The 21,871-nt window shown below is 32.4% G+C and overlaps 1 protein-coding gene across 5 annotated transcripts in view; it reads left to right on the forward strand.

Moving 5' to 3' along the window:
* The window catches only part of Mettl25 (methyltransferase like 25), a 108,864-nt gene that overhangs the window by 31,424 nt on the left and 55,569 nt on the right, over positions 1-21,871 (forward strand). For all 5 annotated transcript variants that reach the window (XM_076853186.1, XM_076853187.1, XM_076853188.1 and 2 more), the window contains one exon: positions 20,669-20,763. In XM_076853186.1, the coding sequence (XP_076709301.1) occupies positions 20,669-20,763 (95 nt within the window). The remainder of the gene's footprint in view (positions 1-20,668; positions 20,764-21,871) is intronic.

Here is a 21,871-nt window from a genome sequence, read left to right on the forward strand (position 1 = left end):
CAGTGTTTTAAGAACTATGTTAAATAGTAGTGGTGAAAGAGAGCATCCCTGTCTTGTTCCAGTTTTTAGAGGGAATGCTTTTACTATTTTTCCATTTAGAATGATGTTGGCCTGGACTTAGCATAGATAACTTTTACAATGTTGAGATATATTCCTGTTATCCCTAGTTTTACTAGTATTTTGAACATGAAGGAGTGCTGTATTTTGTTGAATGCTTTTTCATCATCTATTGAGATGATCATATGGTTCTTATCTTTATGTCTACTGAATTGATGAAGTACATTTATTGATTTCCATATGTTCAACCAACCTTGCATCCTTGGAATGAACCCACTTGATCATGGTATACTATCTTGATACATTTTTATATTTGATTTGCCAGAACTCTATTGAGAATTTCTGCATCTATATTCTTTAGAGATATTGGTATGAAGTTTTCTTTTTCTGATGTGTTTTTGCCTGGTTTTGGAATCAAGGTGACATTGGCCTCATAGAATGAGTTTAAAAGTGCTCCCTCTTTTTCTATTTCCTGAAATAAATTGAAGAGTATTGATATTAGTTCTTCTTTAAAGGTCTTGTAGAACTCAGTTGTATATCCATCTGGTCCTGGGCTTTTCTTGTTGGTAGTCTTCTGATAGTGTGTTCTATTTCATCTCTTGAAATTGATGTGTTTAAATTATGTATATCATTCTGATTCAATTTGGGCAAATCATATAACCCTAGAAATTTGTTGATGCCTTTGATGTTTTCTATTTTATTGGACTACAAGTTTTCAAAATAATTTCTAATTACCTTCTGTATTTCTGTAGTATCTGTTGTGATATTTCCTTTTTCATCACATGTTAGTAATTTGAGTTTTCTCTCTCCTTTTCTTCATTAGCATGGCTAAGGGACTATCAATTTCATTTATTTTTTTAAAAAACAACTTTTTTGTCAATTTTTTAAATTGTTTCTTTTGTTTCAATTTCATTGATTTCAGCTCTGATTTTAATTATCTCCTGTATTCTTCTGCTTTTACTATAGATTTGTTCTTTTTCTAGGGCTTTGAGATATAATGTTAAGTCATTTATTTGTTGACTTTTTTTCTTTTAAGGAATGAACTTCATGCAATGAACTTTCCTCTTAAAACTACCTTCATAGTGTCCCAGAGATTTCGATATGTTGAATCTGTGTTCTCATTAATCTCTAAAATTTTTTTAATCTCCTCCCCCTCCCTATCCCACTATGAATCAGCCTCCTTTTATATATCAGAGAAAACATTCGGTCTTGGCAGAGGGGTGGCAGGAGAAGGGAGGGGACAGGGAGTTAGCAAGGATGGTGGAATGTGATGGATATTATTATCCAAAGTACATGTATGAAGACACAGATTTGTGTGAACATACTTTACATACAACCAGAGATATGAAAAATTGTGCTGTATATGTGTAATAAGATTGTAATGCATTCCACTGTCATTTATTTTTTAAAAATCAATTAAAAAAAAACAAAGAAGGTCCACAGGCATTCTAATGAATTGTATGTTTGAAAATAATGTATTTATAATAATTATTTAAGAAGACATGTAGAATTCTGTAGGATTTATAGAAATATGCTTAAGATAATACGTATTTATTTCACCTTCTCCCATGCACAGTTAGATGGGCTCTACTCTGAAGCCAGTTTGTAAATCCAAAGCAAAAGTTGAACCCCAAATGGCCCAGCAGTGTACATCAAAGTCAAAGTGCAGAGAGCTCCAATAAGTACCTCAAAATAATATCTGTGAATTATAGAGTTCAGATAGAAACCTTGAGAAACCAAACACAAATCTAGGAGGGCAGAAAGCTGGATTGTAAATATGGAATGAAGGTAAGGGTTATAGGCTAAACAAGTTCAAGGAGGAAAAAAATCTAAAACAGCAAGGAGTGTCTAAGATAATTATTATGGGTGCCACTAGAATTTTGATAGCTTACTTTTTATTGATAAACAAATGTAAGGTATAGGTAACTGTGTGTGTGCGGGGGTGTATGGTGTGTGAGAGTATGTGTACGGAGGCAGACAATGGCAAACAATTTGTTCTGGACTATTTAGGAGTCACTATTGTGATAAATGAAATATGAATGTAGCTTTATTTTACATATGCAATATATTTTATATAGTCCTAGAATTTACTAAAATAGAAAAAGTCCCTATGTAGTTTGATCATTATATAAAAATAACTGACAAAGTAAATGGTTTATGTGCATAATATTAGTGTATTTCCTGTCATATATCAAGCACTCGCTTCCATGGAGGAGATTTATCCCTGAATGGCCAACTATGTCACGTTTCCCTCTCTTCATATCTTATACACCTGCCCCTTACCCTTACTTAATTTGCACAGCTGTTTTTAAGTTTGAATTGAGGTAGTGTTGCCCTTTGGGATGTAAATTTGAGTTATTAATAGTCCAATATAGTATAGTAGAAAATTCTAGTACATATACTGCAGCTTTTTATGTTGATATTTACTATGTAAACAATGTGTTTTACATGTTTACCTAAAACTGCTGTGGTAAACCATAGAGGTGGTCTGTTGTGACTGCCAGTTTTCAAAAATACCTCAAAGCTTTATGCATCATTATGAATACTGAATTTATGCCATATGTTTTAAAAACTGCTTTTAAATATTTTTGTTATGAGCCAGTAGTCCCTAAGAGAACAAGAAATACTAGAAACTGCTTTTTACAGTTCTTTATAGAATATTCATTTTCCCAAGATTAACTAATGTTCCCATATTTGTCTTTTTTTTAAATTTTATTTTAATTGTAGATGAACATGATACCTTTATTTTTTTATTTTTATATGGTGCTGAGGATCGAAACCAGTGCCTCACACATGCAAGGCGAGCACTCTACCACTGAGCTACTCCAGCCCTCCATATTTGTCTTAACATTGATTATTATTATCATAATTAAGTTCAAACACTTATATTACTTTTTCTCCTAGAAGGTAGGACAACCAGTATAACTTGCTTGTTTTTCTCATAAATGTAGAATCAGGTCATGGAAACACTACCACATCTACATATCTCTTCTCCCTTTTTAATTGAACCATAATTCTGTTCAAGCATCGGTTATTAGGGATATTGAGTCCTTGTATAGCCTCAGAAATAAGTAAATCTCAAGTACTCTAAATTATGGTAATTTCATTGATTTAAGAATGAGTATGATGCACAGTTCTTACCAATAAGGCTTGTCTCTGAGGGTATCTGTTAATTTTCTTAGTTTCCTCTTAAAACTAAACACAAGGGCTGGGGTTGTGGCTCAGCGGTGGAGCCCTTGCCGCTCCTCACACGTGCGAGACCCTGGGTTTGATCCTTAGCACCACATAAAAATAAATAAGTGAAATAAATGTATTGTGTCCGACCACAACTAAAAAATAAATATTTAAAAAAATCTGAACACAAGAAAAGAATATCATTTTTTTGTGGGGTAAAGCTCATCTATTTGTTATTTGTTCGGCCTGACAGACTTCTTGTATCTGCTTACTATTGGCTTTAAAAAGTATGATTAGTACACCACAAATACTGCAGAACTACAGCATGACTTCATGTCAAACATCAGTCATTAATGTTATGAGATAATAAGATGATTCTCCTATATAATTAATTAATTTGTTCATTTATTTATTCACTTTATATCTAACAAATAGTCATAGCCATCTTTAGGTGACACATTTCAACCTAGTACTGCCATTTCTGTATCAAACAAATTTAAAGGTGAATGATACCTTTCCTTATATAGGTTCTTAGTTTGTGTCAAATAGAGTAATTTTAAAAAAATTTTTGTTTGTTCTTTTCATTTGTACATGACAGTAGAATGTTATTTGACACGTTATACATTCTTGAAATATAATTTGCCATTCTTGTGGTTGTACATGATATGGAGTTAACGCTGGTCATGTATTCATATATGAACATAGAAGTTATGTCTAATCCATTTCCAGCAGTCTTGGTAGGATTTTTCCTAGGTATCTTTCTGCTTACAGTTCATCTACAGTTGGCTAAATTAGGTCATGTATTTTCTTTTCTTTTAAGGCATTGCTGTGTCCACATAAAATAAGGGAAATCTGCATGTACCAAGAAAAATCAAACCCAAAACTTATAAAAAGAGAAGGGGAAAAGAAAGGAATGGGAATTGAGACCATAGTAGGAAACTGGGAACCATAACATGGTAGACAGTATTGTTCTGAGGCAAGTGCTGTCACATTGGCATCTACAGCCTAATATTGGGTCTCCTTCACAGTAAGGGAGCTGGACTTATGAAGTCTATACTAAGGCATGCTTTTCAATCAAAGAAAGTAGTCTTCAGACTACTCCATGCATAAACAAATTTAAATCATTATAGAGAAAAGGAGTACTTCCCAAATGCAGGACTTCTGAATTTCTACTGATTAAAATTTACTAAATATGAGTTCAAAAACTTAACTACAACATATATGTGTCTAATTATCTTGGCTGATTCTCCTGTATGCAACTAAGAGTATTGAATATAATCAGTTTTGTTTGTTGTTGATGTTTTTCAAACATTCAAGTTCTGAAAAAATGCTTAATATTTATCAGATCAATATTTGGAGAAATGCTTCAGTCCACAAAGACAAAGGAAGCATTGAAGCTATTGTGGGTATATGTGTGGTGGCAAACTTGAGCATTGGTTTTATAGCTTTACAGGGGTGGGTTCCAAATGATAGAACTCATATTTAGGCAAACATAGAGTCTCATAGATACACACCTAATTTGAGACTAGAATGGTGAAGACTGAAATTAGGACAGCAGTAATTGTAATAAGGTAAATAGAAGAATTCAAGAAACATTGAAAATTGTTTACAGGAGTAGAAGGCAAAGGAGCAGAAATTATCAAGAATTATTATCAAGGTTCTGTTTTGAGAAGCTGGGAAAATGACCACTTATGCAATTTACATAACAGAAAATACTAAGGAAAGGGCAAGTTTGGGGGCAAAGTTTTGAATGTTTCCTTTTAGATTGCTTTATGTATCCGTGATCATATAAGTTTTATAAATACTGATACCTGAAAACATGGAAATAGAACTATTATAGCATAAACACTTAAGATTTATTTTTGTCATATTTTCCAGAAAAATCTGTAGGTAGGAGCTGGCATTGGTTCATATGGTTCAAGAATGTGAGGACCAAGTATTGCAGTTTTATTGATCTTTCACATATGGTTACATTAAAGCTGTGACTGCTCTATTACAGTCCAGATGGAAAGAAATAATAATGAAGATGGAAAAGCTTCCCCCATCTGAGAGAGCCTCCTGTAAAGAACTTTCTTGTAAATTCTACCCAACTACTTCCTTTTATTTTTATAGATCTACTCTAGAAGGCTGGGTGGGCACATTACAGTTCCATCTATAAGACTGTATGAGTAACAAAAGAGAAACTAGATATTGTATAGGCAGCTAGCATTTTCTGTGGCAGAGTGTCTGTATGCATGTGTATAATATTTATGGATAAGGCACTAGAAGGAGGGGAGTGACATGATGAGTAGAAAGTGTGACAGTATAGTATGTATGTGTGTCAATGTAACAGTGAAATAATAGTCATTGTTCTCTTCTTTTTTAATAGCATGACCCCTCTTAATTTAGCAGGGCAAACGTCACTCTTCTAGAGTACCTTTGCCTCATGTTGACAAAGTGTAAGCCAAAAGAGTATAAGTCAAAATAATGTGTGCAATTTGTAGTTCCTTTCCTTTACAATGAACCTTCTCCCCAGCCCCATTTTTAAATAACAGTAAGGAATAATAATAACCTATATGTGAAAGTCAATAACCAATTCTTTTTTTTTCAAATTTTTTATTTTTTTTAATTAATTTATTTATTTTAATTAGGTATATATGACAACAGAATGCATTTTGATTCATTGTACACAATTGCAGCACAACTTTACATGTCTATAGTTGTACATGATGTAGCATCACACCATATGTTCAGTCACACATGTACCTAGGGTAATGAGATCCATCTCATTCCACTATCTTTCCTGCCCCACTGTACCCTCCCTACCCTCCCTATCCTTTGATCAATCAAATTTCCTCCATTTTTTCCATGCCTACCCCCTCCCAGTTATGGATCAGCGTCCACTTATCAGATAGAACATTCTGCCTTTGGTTTTTTGGGATTGACTTACTTTGCTGAGCATGATATTATCCAACTCCTTCCATTTACCTGCAAATGCCATAATTTTATTCTCTTTTAATGCTGAATAATATTCCATTGTGTGTATGTTTTGAAGTTTTTTTATCCATTTATCTGTTGAAGGACATCTAGGTTGCTTCCACAGTTTAGCTATTGTGAATCAAGCTGCTGTGAACATTGATGTGGCTGCGTTACTATGGTGTGCTGATTTTATCCATAACCAATTCTTGAGGATGGAAGAACGACCTTACCTGTCTAGCTCCTTGAACAGTGTACTCTGTACTGCCTGCCTTCCTCTAGAGTATGACAAAGGAGAAATGGACTATCTTATTTAAGAAACTGTTCTGAGATCTTTTGTGATATCCTGTCTAGTACAGTTGAATCTAAGGTCTGGTTCTAAAAACTTATCCTTTCTGAGAAGTTTTTGCCTTGAGATCATAATTGTATTTAGGTACTCTGAATGTACAAGTGTATAATAATAAAAACAATAAACAAGAAGAAACTATGATTTATGCATTATATATAGATACATATGGTAAGTATGTAATTTCTAAGGGAAGGAAAAATATGTAAACATTAAAAGAGCCATTCTAGCTAGAAGGGAAAGCTTATTTCTGCTTAGGTGATCAAGAAGGGCTTTACAATGGTAGTAACATTTGAGTTCAATTTGTAGGGAAGGATGCAGATAAAAAAAATGTGGAGAGGCGCATTCCAAGTAAAAGGAGTCTTAGTCCATAAGTTCTGCTCTAAGAGAATATCACAGACCAGGTACTTAATAAAAACAAGTTTTTCTAATAAGTATTTACTATTTCTGAAGCTTAATTCTAAGTGCTTTACCTTTATTAACTATCATTCCTCATTATATTCATATGAGGTAATAATGTTGTCATTCATTTCCATTATGTTTTATAAGATGCCTGTAAGGTTATAATAATACTGTTATTATCATGTTCATTTTTGGAATGAGAAAACAATCATGGAGAAGTTAGGTAACCTGCCTATAATCACATAGCTAACAAGGGAAGGAATTGGAACTCTAGCCCAGTCAGCCTGTCTATAGGATTACACTATTAGAACATCAGATAGATAGATAGAAATTGTCCTCCTGTGGAAATTACATTAAGTTTAAAAACATCAGGGCCACAACCAATGGATTAGCATTTTGGAATAGCCTCCAGTCTTATGGGAAGATTGGAACCTAAAGCAGAACTTGAGACAAAAGCATCATCAGACTTGATGTGAATAAAATGGGGAGATAGAGGGAGCTGCACCTTAGGGGATGCACAGATGCTACTTCTTCCCAGATTTAGGGTAAAAGTTAAGCATAAAACTGAAAGATTAGCCCTCACCTGTTGGTAAGAATAGGGCCTTCTGAATGTGGAAAAGCTTGATTAGTTTGAGTTGAGGAAGTGGGTAGAGGACTTTGACTCTGGCAGAGATTAAGATAGTTTGGAAATTGATAAATCTATTTTTGCTAACATTGGATGAAGACAATTTCCTAATCTCTGCCTCCCTCTCCTCAATTTTGGACCTTTTAACTTTCACAATTGAATAAAGTAACTCATGGTATTTTTCTTTCTAGAATATTATAAGGGTGGGGTATGTCTCTTCCAGTTCATATGACATTTGCCATATTATAAACTATTTTTTTGTGTAGATGTCAGTTATTTTGTTTATTGGGTTTAAGATTAAATTAGCATGGTTTTAGTAGTTATACCCTATTTTAATTTATCTTGTCTTTTTTTTTTTTTAACTCTTGTAACCTGGATTGCACAAATCTTTTGTTGTAATTGTTTTGCTGTTCTTTCATCTTCTGTTTCTGGTGAGTTACATTGGCTCTGGAGAAAAGAGATTGAAGAAGTTCAAGATAAGTGCAGTCTTTAACATAGAAGATATGTGACTCCTGAAGTGCCACATGTTGGGAAAAAAAGAAGATATTATTTAGCCACACATATTTTAGATTTAAATACTTAGGAAGACAAAATAATAGAAAGTTTACCTATATTCAGGAGGTAGCAATTCTAGGGTTGGTTCACTGGTTCAGCTACACTGGACACTAGAGCCATAGTTATTCTTCTCTTAGGACTGAAAAATGATTATTACATTTGTTCATATCATGTCTTAATGAGAAGTGGACATGGGGTAGAAAATTTCTTCTCAATTATCTCTTTAAAATGTTTCCAGAAATGTCTTAGATTTTCTTTTTGTTTCTTAGCATTAAAATTGTTCACAGCTAAGTTTTAGCAACAAGGGAATTTGGAAGCATGAATATTTGATTTTTTTTTAGCCTCTATTTGAAGACAGGCAAAAAGGAGCAAAGAAGACTTTCGAGTAACTAACTAACGGCATCTGCAAAAACATCCTTTTTCTTTCTCTCTCCTGGTCCTCCTTCCTCCTTTCTTTCCTGTCTTCTGTCTTTTGTATCCTGTTTTTGGAGTGTGGGCGAGGTAACAGGAGAGCACTAACTCTTCATAAGGAGAGGGGCAATGATTTATTTGTATTTTCTTGTGCTTTGGCATCCACTACATTATTTAATCATGGTTCATTTAGTATTTATCTCTCATCATGCACTCTGTTCTCCTCTAAAGCCAAAAGCTTATCTTGTAATGCCTAACACTCACTATAATATGTAATATACAGCTTGTACTCCAAACAGAAGTGGCATGTGAAATAAAGATATAAATTTTAAAAAATTGATTGGGCACTGATTAAAACTAGAGATATTCTATGAGAAATCTTCAGAAAAAATGATTATGTTGACACAATTTAGGTCTTTTTTAACTAAATCTACACACATTCAGATTCTTTTTGTGATGATAAATTAAATTTTATCTCTTCAGTATTCCTTAAGAAGGAACCAAAAATTTCCAAATATTCACTTATTAACTACAAAGCATTTATTTCCTTTCCCAAGCCTGTGATCTTTAACCACAACAGAGTGAATGACTACAAGGGTTGTAAAACACATTTATGGAAGAAAAATATATTTTTATACAAATTATAGTGGTGGTATCAGACCCATATAAAAATATATTTTACATTACTACCTAGAGAGAGAAATCTAAAACTAATGCATACATTTTATTACAAAAAAGTACTTACTCATTTTCTTTTTGGTTAATGTGTATTCTTTTTTCTTTTTACTAATTTTTTAGTTGTAGATGGACACAGTACCTTTATTTTATTTGTTTATTTTTATGTGGTGCCTGGGATTGAACCCAGTGCCTCATTCATGCTAGGCAAGTGCTCTACCACTGAGCCACAACCCTGGCCCTTAATGTGTATTCTTCAATAGGTAATCTTAAAACACACAATGCAGGTTTACATTTTTATTCCATTCCTTTCTCTTAATTTTATAAAATGTGACTCACAATCCAGTAAATTGAGTTCAGAACACATTAGTGGGTTGTAGCAAATAGTGGAATGTCATTTAATCGTTGGTTCTTACAAAACCCCTAATGTATAGCATTTCCTGATTTCCATGGTGTAAATATACCCAGGTTGGCCAATTTGAATCTACCAAACTGATACCACTACAAAAGCTAAGTTGGGAAGAGACGCATGAAATCATATATTTCTGGAGTCACTAAGAGCCAGCAAAGAGCTAGCTCCATCGGTACATTGCCTGTACCCTATGTTATATAAAACATTGCTCTTTGAATTTGCTTATCATAAGTAACTGGATTTGCCCATTTAGACTGAAAATCACTTTATGTGTGCTGTGTTAAGCATCCCAAGCAGTATCTGGTACATAGTCAAAGCTATGTATATTTGTTAAAGGGATAAGTTGCTTTATTTTAAGAAGTACAAAAGAATATTTTTGTCTCCCTAAGTTTTTCTTCAGTCATCCTACCTTTCATATGAGAACTTCAGTTTCTCTGCTGAATTTCAACATAATTTTCCAGATTGTAAACTTCTAAGTTGAAGAGGAAATATGTTACTTTGCTTATTTGTCATGGTGCCTGTAGCATCACATGTTCATTACTAGAATTTTCTCTTAGAATTTTAGCATACAATTTGAGAAGATAAAGCTTTAAAACAAATTACATGATTGATGATATTTCAAAATCATAATTTGAAGAAAACTTTTACATCAAATTATAAATGATTATATTTTAAATCATTTCTTTTCATTCTACTCTTAACATTTCAATACTTGATCAAGAATCTGGAGATTGGAGTTTGAAAATTTTTTAGCAACTCCTAATTTGAAACCAACATGAAATTATAATGAGAACTCTAAAATCATGAGCATACAGAACTTAGTACAATAACACAGGGCAATGAGAATATCACTACACATTTTTACTCAATGTAGAATTGTGCCTAGATTTAGAAACACTCAGCAACTTCTGTACTCATTTATAGCCCACTTTGCTAGAGGCTGGGAATATATAATTGAAATGATTTTAAGAAATGTACAGTGTAATAGTAGATTTTGTTATAAATAAGACAGTAGTAATAGATGGTGATAGGTGCTCTAACACCACATTAATGGAATGTGATGTATGTTTATATTTTACATTATGTGACTTTCCCCCACAGTGTGGTATTAGAGTTATATATAAGACATTGGAAGCATAGATAGAAATTATGGTTGTTAAATATCCACAGAAGAGATTCTTTGACTGACTGGAATTTTCATTCTGTTTCTGCAGCACTGTGGCTTGAAATAAATTAATTAAGCCTTTGTGGATTATCTATGAAACTAGTAAAACAAGAGGGATTAAATTAGATGATCTGTTTCTTATGGCTCTAATGATGTTCTGTAACTTGAATGAAGCTTTCCAAAACATGCCTGTTGCTTAAACAGAATCTCACTTTTCAAAATATTTCAGCTTAGTTTTTTCTTAATTATATTGGGTTTGCATAAACAAATATATTGCTTTACTGCTATGATTCTCCGTTTGCATGATAACGTGAAGTTTTTGAAGATTACACTTTAAAACTATGTTTAATAATGGCCATAAATGTGGTTATATTTACCAGAGTGTTTTGTGTCTGGCTTTTAAGAAGTAAATCTGTCTAACAATAATTCATAACAAATACATGTTTAAGTGTTCATTTTCTTAATTATAAATATTAACAATTTGTTAGCTAATTAAGTAATTCAATGAGAAACTGTCAGTTGCTATCTCAGCATGAAAAAAAGTTTCTAGGGTAGCTATTCTAGGTATTGTTCTTTTCAGTTTTATAGTAGATAAATAGATTTCGCTGCCAGCCTTGTAGGTTCAGCTGTTTATAAGCTTTTGTTACAATATCACATTACTTTTCACTGCCTGGACCTATGTCACAGAAAAATTCTTGCCAATTAATATCAGATGAATAGAGATTTCTAGATGTACTTGGCATTCTTTGTGCAGTTACTTCACACTGACAGCTGTATCTGATATTCAGTTAGCTCTGTGTTTTCTTGAATGTTGGCACTGATTTTATTTTTACCCTGAGGCATCTTTTTGCTGCCTAGCAGTATTTAGAAATGGGTCTTTAATGCAGTTTACTCCTTTCTTTCTTTAATTTGCACCTCATTAATTTTTTTTGTGGCGAATATAAAGTGGTTTTTGAAGCTCATGCAAATTGGATTTGTTCAGCATAAGTTCTCCTTGCATTCATGGTAAATAAAAGAATCCAAGAATGTGATTAAGTTTAAAATATAAATTAATATATCCACTTAAAAGAAGTAGTAAAGAGAATTCATTTGTGCTTTGGATATAAAGTAATATGAAAGCAAAACTGATAAAAGTTGACTATCATACTAATAATAAAACAGGCTTTTAAAAAATTTTTTTAACATTTATTTTTTAGTTGTAACTGGACAGAATATCTTCATTTCATCTATCCATTTTTATGTGGTGCTGAGGATCGAACCCAGGGCCTTGCACATACTAGGCAAGCAATCAATCACTGAGCCACAATCCCAACCCCTAAAACAGACTTTTAAAATGTAATTTACAGTTTATAATAGTTTATAATCTGGATTTGGATGCTGTAGAGCAAATGCCTTCAAATCATATTTTGATAATAATATACTGTTTTTAAAATTTTTTCCCATGGTAAATGAATTATATGCAAGTTGTTTAAATTTCCTTCATTTTCAGTCTGAAATTTTTATAGGAATGAAGTTATATGATCCATAATACAGTTATAAAGATTGTTTGAGGCATTCCATATATGTCTCAATATAAATTATTTTATCAAAAGCAGAGACTTAACAATAAAACAAGCCTGTCATAAACAGTGAGAGACTTCTTTGGGTTGTGGCTATCACAGTGTTTACCAAACCAACACATTATTTTCTCTTACTACCTGGGCTTTGCCATTCTATAGTTGTGCATAAAAATACCAAAATAGCAGTACCTTGATTGATTTATTTATGCACTGTTTTTATGTAGGTATAACTGTATTTAAATAATGTGTATGTCTTTTTACTGGGTTTTTATCTCTCTTTTTGTATATACACTATAACCTTACGTACCATGAGATTACATATCTAAATTGTGCTCTTAATGAAAGGATAAGTGAAATATTAAAAACATTGATTATATAATGAAACTGAAAGTGTTTGTAGAGGCTGAGGAGTCGCTATTATGAGAGCTGGAGACCCAGGAAAGTCAGTAATGTTACTTCCAGTTACTTCAGTCAGAAGGCCTGAGAACCAGGAGTGGCAGTTATCTAACCTCAGTCCAAAGGCAGGAAAAAACAGATGTGTCAGCTCAGGCAGCCAGGTAGAGAGGGAGAAAAATTAACTTTCTCCACCTTCATGTTGTATTCAGGCTCTCAGTGGATTGTTTGATGTCCACTGGGGAGAGCAATCTGCTTTACCCACTCCACCAATTCAAATGCCATTCTCTTCTCCAAACTTTCTTGTAGACACATTCAGAAATAATGTTTTAACCAGATATTTCGACATCCTGTGGCATAGTCAAGTTGACACATAATTATACCTGATATGGTCCGGAGGGAAACAAATCAGATATAATTATTCTTTTTATATTTATGCAATGTTAAAATTACCATTTTACCATTACCAGCTATATCCTTTTAGAATCTTTTGTGAAGCCAAAGCCTATATATGGAATCTGTATCTCAGTTACTTAAATTAAAAGTGCATTCTAGTGAAGATAATAAAAGGCAATCTGTAGGTACTCAGCAAATTTATAGTAAGAATTAATTGCTATGAGTGCATGATCATTGTTTTATAACTTTCTTTAAGTATCGTGAATTCTTGAATTTTTCTGTAGTACTTTGTTCATAGCTTTAATCATGGTTAGCATCTACATATAAACTTTTTAAGTTACCAAATTTTTACATTCATGTTTTTTCTGATTATGTTAAGTGGGTAGGCCAATTGTAGAACTTACTTGCTTTTGAATTAGCTATTTAGTCCTTTTCTGGTTATACCATTTTAATTTTATTCTTCATTTTATTATGTTCATCATTAATGCTGAAGAGTGTGGATGTGATTTACACAATTACTTAACTATATTTTACTATTTGATTTTAATGCATTTGAGAAACCAGTAGACTATTAGAACTTCAGAAATCTTGTCAGTTCCATATTACATTTATCAGGTAATTTGAATGCCCTGTACATTTGGCTTTATTTAAAAGCTAAAATGATTCAGTTGATTTTTGGGTAAAAAGCTGAAATGAAAATCAAGAAATATTCACAGAATTGTCCTATACATTCTGATGCTAATTTTAAAACTGTAAAACTCTTAGGAGGAAAATTAGTTCATAAACTTACAACTAAAACAGAGATGTCATTTCTACTGGGAGTATGTCACTCATTCATGCAATTCTTCAGATACCTTTGCAGGACATTTTTAAAAGAAACCTAAGGAATCTAACTGAATCCTGGAAGAGAAAAACATGCAAAAAAAACTAAAATTAAAAAAAAAATAGAGTTGGTAAATAACATATGCGTGACTTTTTAAAAAAAACTATTTTTGTGGAAGACTATTAAGATATTAAGATGACTATCAAATTTTATCTTTTTGTTATAAAGCATTACAAAATTGACATAGGTGCAAGTTGTGCAAGAAAAGATGATTTAATAAAGGGTTTCAAACTGTGAATGAACTCAAACATAAGTAATACATACATATATTATTATAAAATAAATTCTGATATTATACAAACATAGCAGTGAAAACTTGGCATTGACAATGACATTGTCTTTGCACATTTCTTTCTCTACATTTACATATACAAATATTTACTTGTACAAATACTTAGGGTTTTTTTTTAAAACAAAATAATCAAACTGAAAGTAATCATTCATTTATTTATTCTTTAAACAAATATTTATTAGGTGTCCACAACATAGTAGATACTTTTGAGCTAGAGGTGGGAAAAGTTTCTGTTTTCATGTTATTTATATTCTAGGGGGTGGAAACAGCGAAACAGCAGAGTATTTTAACAAAAAAAAAAATAGTATATTAGAAGATGATAGGTACTATGGAGAAATATAAAATGAATGAGATTGGAGGGATGGTATTTGTTTATATAGGGTAACCAGGAAAAGGCCTTATTGTTAAGACAACAATTGAGCAGAGAGTTGAAGGATAAGGTAGCAAAACATGCAGTTTTCTTAGAGACCAGTGGTCCATACTAAGGGAGTATTTAGTAAAGAACCCCAAGGCAGAATTTGCTTGACTTTTTAAAGTTACAACAAAGAGACTGGTTTGCTAATGCAAAGGGTCAAGGGCAGAAGCAAGTAGATTCCTTGGGGAGCTATTGCTGTAGTCCAGATGAGAGCTGATAGTGGGTAAGACTGGAAAGGGGAACGTTAGTGAGTAATGATTAAATTTTGGATATATTATATACGTTTTCCCAGAAGACTTTATTGATAAATTCTATGGAGATATGAGAGAAGTAAAGTATAAATCAATGGAAAGACAGATTTGTGGTCTGCTGAGCTGGTTATGACTACAGAAAGAGAACTGAGATGAAAATTTTTATTTTGTGGCAGCTTGAGTTTGACATATCATTTAGAAATTCAAATATGGACTGTTTTTTATCAGTTGGATAATGATTTTGGATATTTCAGGACAAATCTTAGATTGAGAAAATTGTGAATTACTAACATATAGCTGTTATTTAAGTCATAATCTAAATGAAATTACTTAGGGAGTACAGAGAATAAAAAAAGGAAGCAAATAATCTGAAACTGAGAACATTCCAAAGGAAATTGAAAAGATAAAAAAGAATAGCAAGACGATCTGATAAGGAAGAACGATGTCTTCTTATTTAGCAACATATTGTGTAAATCTGTTCATGGGTTTTCATGTGTGTGTGTGTATGTATGTGTGTATAGATATGTATGTATTACACACGTATAAACATACACACACATATGTAATTTTATATACTACAGATATTCCATGAAATAAATGGAACATTTATTTAACATTCTAGTTAGCCTTTCCTGTTGTGATTTATATTTATTTTAAAATGTTTTCCTCTGACTTTTATAGTTTTCATTTTATCCAATTTCATAATACATCTGAGTTTATTTTTGTTTATGATTTGAGAAACAGCTCTAATTTAATATTTTTCTGAATGCTGTTTATGAATAGTCAGTAGTTTCCCACAATAATATGAAATGGCTCCCTCTGTATACATTGTATTTATGGGATATATTTTTGTTCCTTAATATGTTTGTTCTTATAATAGTACAATACAGTTTTAATTAATCATTTATTGGAAGCTTTGAAGTCTGGAAAAGCAAGCCTCACAAATTTCTTATTTTTCAGAATTTTCTTAGCTAATTTCATACATTTGTTCTTGAAAATGAATTTTAGAATCAGATTGTTATGATCCATAAAAACCTGTTGAGATTTCGATTGGCAAGAATTGGATTTATAATCAGTGTTGAGATTATAACATCATTGTGATTTAAATTTTCCTTTTGTAACATAAATATCCCTCCATTAATCTGCTTCTTATCTTGCCCAGTATTAGTTTGTTTTATTCCCAAGAATTTTACTTTTTCCATTTTTATATGAAATATTTATTGGGTGTCTGCCATATGTTAATCACTAGTGGTAAATAGTAGCTTTAGTAGGAAAAGGAAGGAAGAGAATAACCATAATTTATGTAAGGAAGAACATAACCCTAACTTTAGCCTCCTCACTTTCATCAGTTCAAGTCAGGAAACATACCTGAAGTAAGACCATCCTTTATGATTCTCCATTTTTTCCAGTGATAACTAAGTGTGTTCCATGTGGTACTGCACCCCTGCTGGGTCCTATGCTGTGCCATCTGGAAATGAAGGGATTCCATGTGTCTCCAGAGGTCTTCTCTTCTTCACCAGAAGTAAGAATTTGGACTTGGAAAGTCCAGAACACTCTATCATTCCTTTGGAAAAATTCCCTCCCTTCTCTTCCTACTATTATAACACTCCTATCTTCACTATTGTCTTCCTAGGGACTCAGAAAAGTAATCCCATCATGCCTCTTATCCCTATACATGTCAGCCACCACCCCAAGTCTCATAGCTTATCCCTTATTTTTAGGATGCTAATCAGATAAATCTGTATATGCCCTTTATTTTGTCTGTTTTCCACTTCTCTCCAATTCCAAAGTCCTTCTACTGCAGCCTCTAGAATTCATTCATTGGGTTAGTTTCCAAAATTGTCTTTATCTATAGCCGCATCTCTGAAAGGCTGATTATTCTCTTTCTTAACCCCAGCCTAAAGAAGAATATTTCCATACTCCCAGAAAGAAGATTTTTCTGTTTCAGGTCTCTGTTTGGGATAATTACCTCCTCACTCCTCATTGCTACTTTTTTTGGCAGCATTTGTTATCTAAAGTTGTCTAAGAAATCACCCCCAAAACTCAATGGTTTACAGCTTATACTTAGAAATAATTTAATAAAATGAAATGGCTTACATCTTAGAGCTAGAGATAATTATTATATCTCAGTAGTTTCTATGGGTCAAGAATTTGGAAACCACTTGGTTATAGGTTTCTTATGTTATTTTTTTTTTCTGCAAGTGATATACCCCTTCCAGTATAATGTATTTTCAGCAGTACTATACATTTTAATCTAATGTTAAGTAATATATTTTTTTGTCCAAGTTTTCTTTAGCTTTTTGTTCCAGGAGAATCTCTATATTTTCAGGCAAGTAGACATGTTTGTTTGTTTTCTCCCTCCCATAACAGCCCAAGGTGAATTACAGAGCAATTGAAGGTTCACTAAATATAGCTTTTATTATAAATTCGTTATTTTTCTTATTTTGTTTGTTTTAGTAAAATTTGTTTCATGTTTTGCAATAAGTGATTTGTCATTTCCTGTTTTCCGGTGTTAGAAGCTTGCTTCCTTTTCTTTCTTTCTTTCTTTCTTTCTTTCTTTCTTTTTTTCTAGGTATTTGGTTTAGATATTAGAATAAGTTGAGAAATTGCTAGTCAATTAATTTGAATTGTTAAGATATTATGTTCTGTTTTTGGAGAGCATATATTGTTTGTTGGAAGCTTAGGTTTTTTTGTTTGTTTGTTTTTTGTTTTATTAAATCATCCCCTCATACATTCATCCCTTGGTTTCTGCAGGGATTTGGTTCAGAGACTCCTATAGAAGCTACCAAAATCTGCAGATGCTCAATATTTCTATAAAACAGCATAATCGTTGCATATGATCTGCATATATCATCCCTTACAGGTTACATATAATGACTAATAAAATGTTAATGTCATGTGTATAGTTGGTATAGTGTATTGTTTAAGGAACAATGGCATGAAAAAGAAGTCACCACATGTTCAGTACAGATTCATTTTTTCAAGTGTGTGTGTGTGTGTGTGTGTGTGTGTGTGTGTGTGTGTAGATATTTTTTAATTGGCTGTTGGATATAGAGCACAGGGATATGGAGAGTTTGCTGTTCTCTTGGCTTGATTCCTCATTTAATTTTAGTCTCTGTTCAAACATCAGATCCTCAAGGAACTTGTATTAATTAGGAGAGAATTATTCGACCACTGTTGTATATGGGTGTTCCTGTGTTATTGTTTCCTTTATCCCCTTTATTTTGCCTCTTAATAGAATCATCATCATCATCATCATCATCATCTGTTTATTTCAGTGTGTTATATAAAATTTGCTATATTCTAAGGGTGCTAATAGGTTCAGAACCAAAGTAATAATGACTTAAACAAAACAGAGTGATATTTTTGTTTCCGTCTACAAGTAGACAATTGGAGTTGGTATGGAAGCTGTCTACCAACACAAATCTTCTAAGAACCAGGATTCTGCTGTTCTGTTGTTCCATTCTCCTAGTTAGCCTACCACCATAACATATTCAGAGGAAAAAATGAAGTTGAAAGGAATGGGGAGAGTATTGGGGAAAGAGGATCACTCCCCAATAAGCATATGACCTAGAGTTTATTTACACACATCATTACTGTCCACATCCAGTTAACCAAAATTTTTTCTTGTAGCTATTATAGTAGCTTCATAGGATACTGAAAATTTCAGTCTTTAGTATGGACAGTTGGGTTATCTGTTACTATAAGGAACAAGGGTAGGATGGATGTGGGGATGAAAAATTAGCAGTTTTATTGGTTGGTACTTTTTCTAACCACTGTGAATAAAATAGCATACTCTCATCTCTCCAGCCCCTTACTCTTTTTTTTTATTTATTTTTTTTATTGATTGTTCAAAACATTACAGAGCTCATGATATATCATCTTTCATACATTTGACTCGATTGGGTTATGAATTCCCATTTTTTCCCCAAATACAAATTGCAGAATCACATCGGTTACACACTCACATTTTTACATAATGGCATATTAGTGACTGTTGTGTTCTGCTACCATTCCTATCCCCTACTATCCCCCCTCCCCTCCCCTCCCCTCCCATCTTCCCTCTCTACCTCCTCTGCTGTTGTTTAATTCTCTCCTTTTTTTCCCTCCTCCTTTCCCCTCACAACCTCTTATAATTCTGTGTAACATTGAAGGTCTCCTACTTTTTCCATATGCTTTCCCTCAGCCCCTTACTCTTTACAGTAAATTTTTGCTGTAGTAATACTTTGATTTAGCAATAATCCTATCTCCTAATTAAATCATAAAAGTTAAATCACTGTTTCAAATCATCTTGGAAATAGAAATAACCCAGAGTTCCTAGGACCTGGATAGGCTTCAAGGGCTCAGAGCCTTATGTAGTTATAAGTGAAATTATTTGTGAATATGCATTTATATAGCTTGGTAATTAAAAGCATGGGTCTCAGAGTCAGACTTCCAGATTTAAATTTTAGGTCTGTCTGTCCTGTGCTAGATGTGTAAATTAGGCAGTTTTCTTAACTTGCTTGTGCTGATTTTCCATATCTGAAACATGAAAATAATTGTGTCCCTACTTTATAGAATTGCTTCAGGGACTATAGAAGTTAATACATTTAAAGTATTTATAAGAGTGTCTCACAATATTAAGTTCTATATAAATAGTAGTGTGCTCAATATTTATATTCTGGTGGGTGTCCAATTTTCAAATGATTAACAGTAGAGGCTATTATAAATTCTAATTTAATACCTGAAAAAAACTGCTTTCACAATTATCTGAACTGCATGAAATTTAAACTTTGGGAATGGGGATATAGTTCAGAGGTAGAACACTTGCGTAGCATGTACAGGGCCCTGAGTTCAATCCCCAGCCCATAATATAAATGAATGAAATGATTTTAAACTTTCTTTTAATCAAAACTCATTTGATCTTTCATAGTGAAGAAGTTTATTTAGTGAACTCTACCTCATCTACACTTTCTTTTAAAGAGTTTTCTTGTTTTCAAATTAGTTCTATTTTATTTTTTAACCTAATAGTAATTTATATTTATGTTTGTCCCAATTTTCTTTTAATTGTCATAGTTTTTATGAAATTCAAATCTATTTTCCAGGCTTTAAGAAATTGGTCGCTTTAAGATATTGGTCTTTTTTTTTTTCTTTCCTTTTTAAAGATCCTGAGGAACTGATAGTTCTAAATGAGGGATTTGAACATGAGCAAGTTGAATGTGTAATAATTCCGAATTGAGGTGTTCAATATGTGATTAAGCAAGAACATGTACTTTTTCTGCAAAGTGATCATAGTAGCAAAAAAAAAAAAAAATCATGCCTCAGTATTTTTAGGAATGAATTCATATTATCCTAAATAAATTGACAAATGTCAAAATCAGATTACAGTAAATGTCCAGTATTTCATGAGTAATCTCCAACAGTTACACCAAATTTTCACTTTAAATTCTTGCACTAAATCTTACAGAAATATTTTTGTCAAATTGGTTGGTATTGGACCTGGAGCTTAAACACAAAGCAGCTGTTTTTGAGCAAATACCATTTTCATAACATTAATGTGCTTCCAGTTAACAAACTGGAATGAACTGTTAAACATCACCACTTCCATGTTTAACTGCTATTTGACTTTCTCAGTGAATGATTTGCTTTCTTAATAGATTATTTACTTTAACTAAAAGTGGAAGAATTTTATGTAAGTATCTATATTTTTCCCCCATCTGCAGAATGTACTCAAGAAAAGTGGGGATTTCCAATGTGCCATTATTTAAAGGAAGAGAGGTGGTGCTGTGGTCGTAATGCCAGAATGTCAGCCTGTTTGGTATGTTTGTATTTTTTTCCTAGAATAAGAAGTTTACCTACCCATATGCTGTAAAATTTATTAGCTAATATAATGAATTAAATTCTGAAGTTTCTAGAGCATCAACATTAATGCTTTTATACATTGTAATATATTATATTACTTATCTGCAATAATCATTTCAATATATATGTGTGTGTTTTTCAGAACATCATATTGCATACCTTAAATTTATACAATAAATTTTTACATTAAGTATAGTTGATTAGATACTCTGCTTTAGTGACTAGCCATAGGATAATTCTTTTAAGGCCCATTGTCTCTATGATGGTTACTTAGCAACATAAGCAATAATATACCAATCTTCTAGGTTATATATCCTAGAATTATCTTAGAATTCTATTTACATTCTAATAATTATTTTCCTATTTAACCCTACCAGAAATACTTTTCTGGAAAATTATCTTATTTCTTTATTTTAGGTTTAAATGATACTTGTTCAGAATCTTAGATATTAAACAACAGGTCATCTTGGAATGATATAGTTCCTGGAATGCTGACAGCCAGGCTGTTTTATGCTCTATAGGAAAATACTGAAATAGGCTTTTTTAGGAAGTATGACTATCTTAAGACCAAATATTTGAAGATACTGGCATCAGGTATTTTACAATGAAACAGTATAGATCTAGTCCTTTATGGAGAGGTCCACAATCTAGTCCTCACATGTAAGCACAATGTATTAATCAGGTTTATGGTATCCCCATTATAATGAACAAAATAAACCATCAAAAATCACTAGATGTCTTAAGGAAAGTCCCACATTGAAAAACAGACATCAAGGGCTGGATCTGTAGCTCAGTGCAGAGCTGTTGCCTAGCATGTGTAAAGTACTGCATTCAATCCTCAGCACCACATAAAAAATAATCAAATAAAATAAAGGCATGCTGTCCATCTACAACTACAAAGAACAGGAATAATTTTATAGAAATAAACATTCAAAGAACTAAAGAAATAAATTTTAAAGAATAAATTCCATACATATAGAATTTGCAGACCATGATGCTCTTAAGTTCTCCTGACCACTGTCACTTTCTGACAGAATTCAACTCCATTACAACCCTTCACCTTG

The sequence above is a fragment of the Callospermophilus lateralis genome, chromosome 4 (assembly GCF_048772815.1).
Source record: "Callospermophilus lateralis isolate mCalLat2 chromosome 4, mCalLat2.hap1, whole genome shotgun sequence".
Classification (NCBI taxonomy): domain Eukaryota; kingdom Metazoa; phylum Chordata; class Mammalia; order Rodentia; family Sciuridae; genus Callospermophilus; species Callospermophilus lateralis.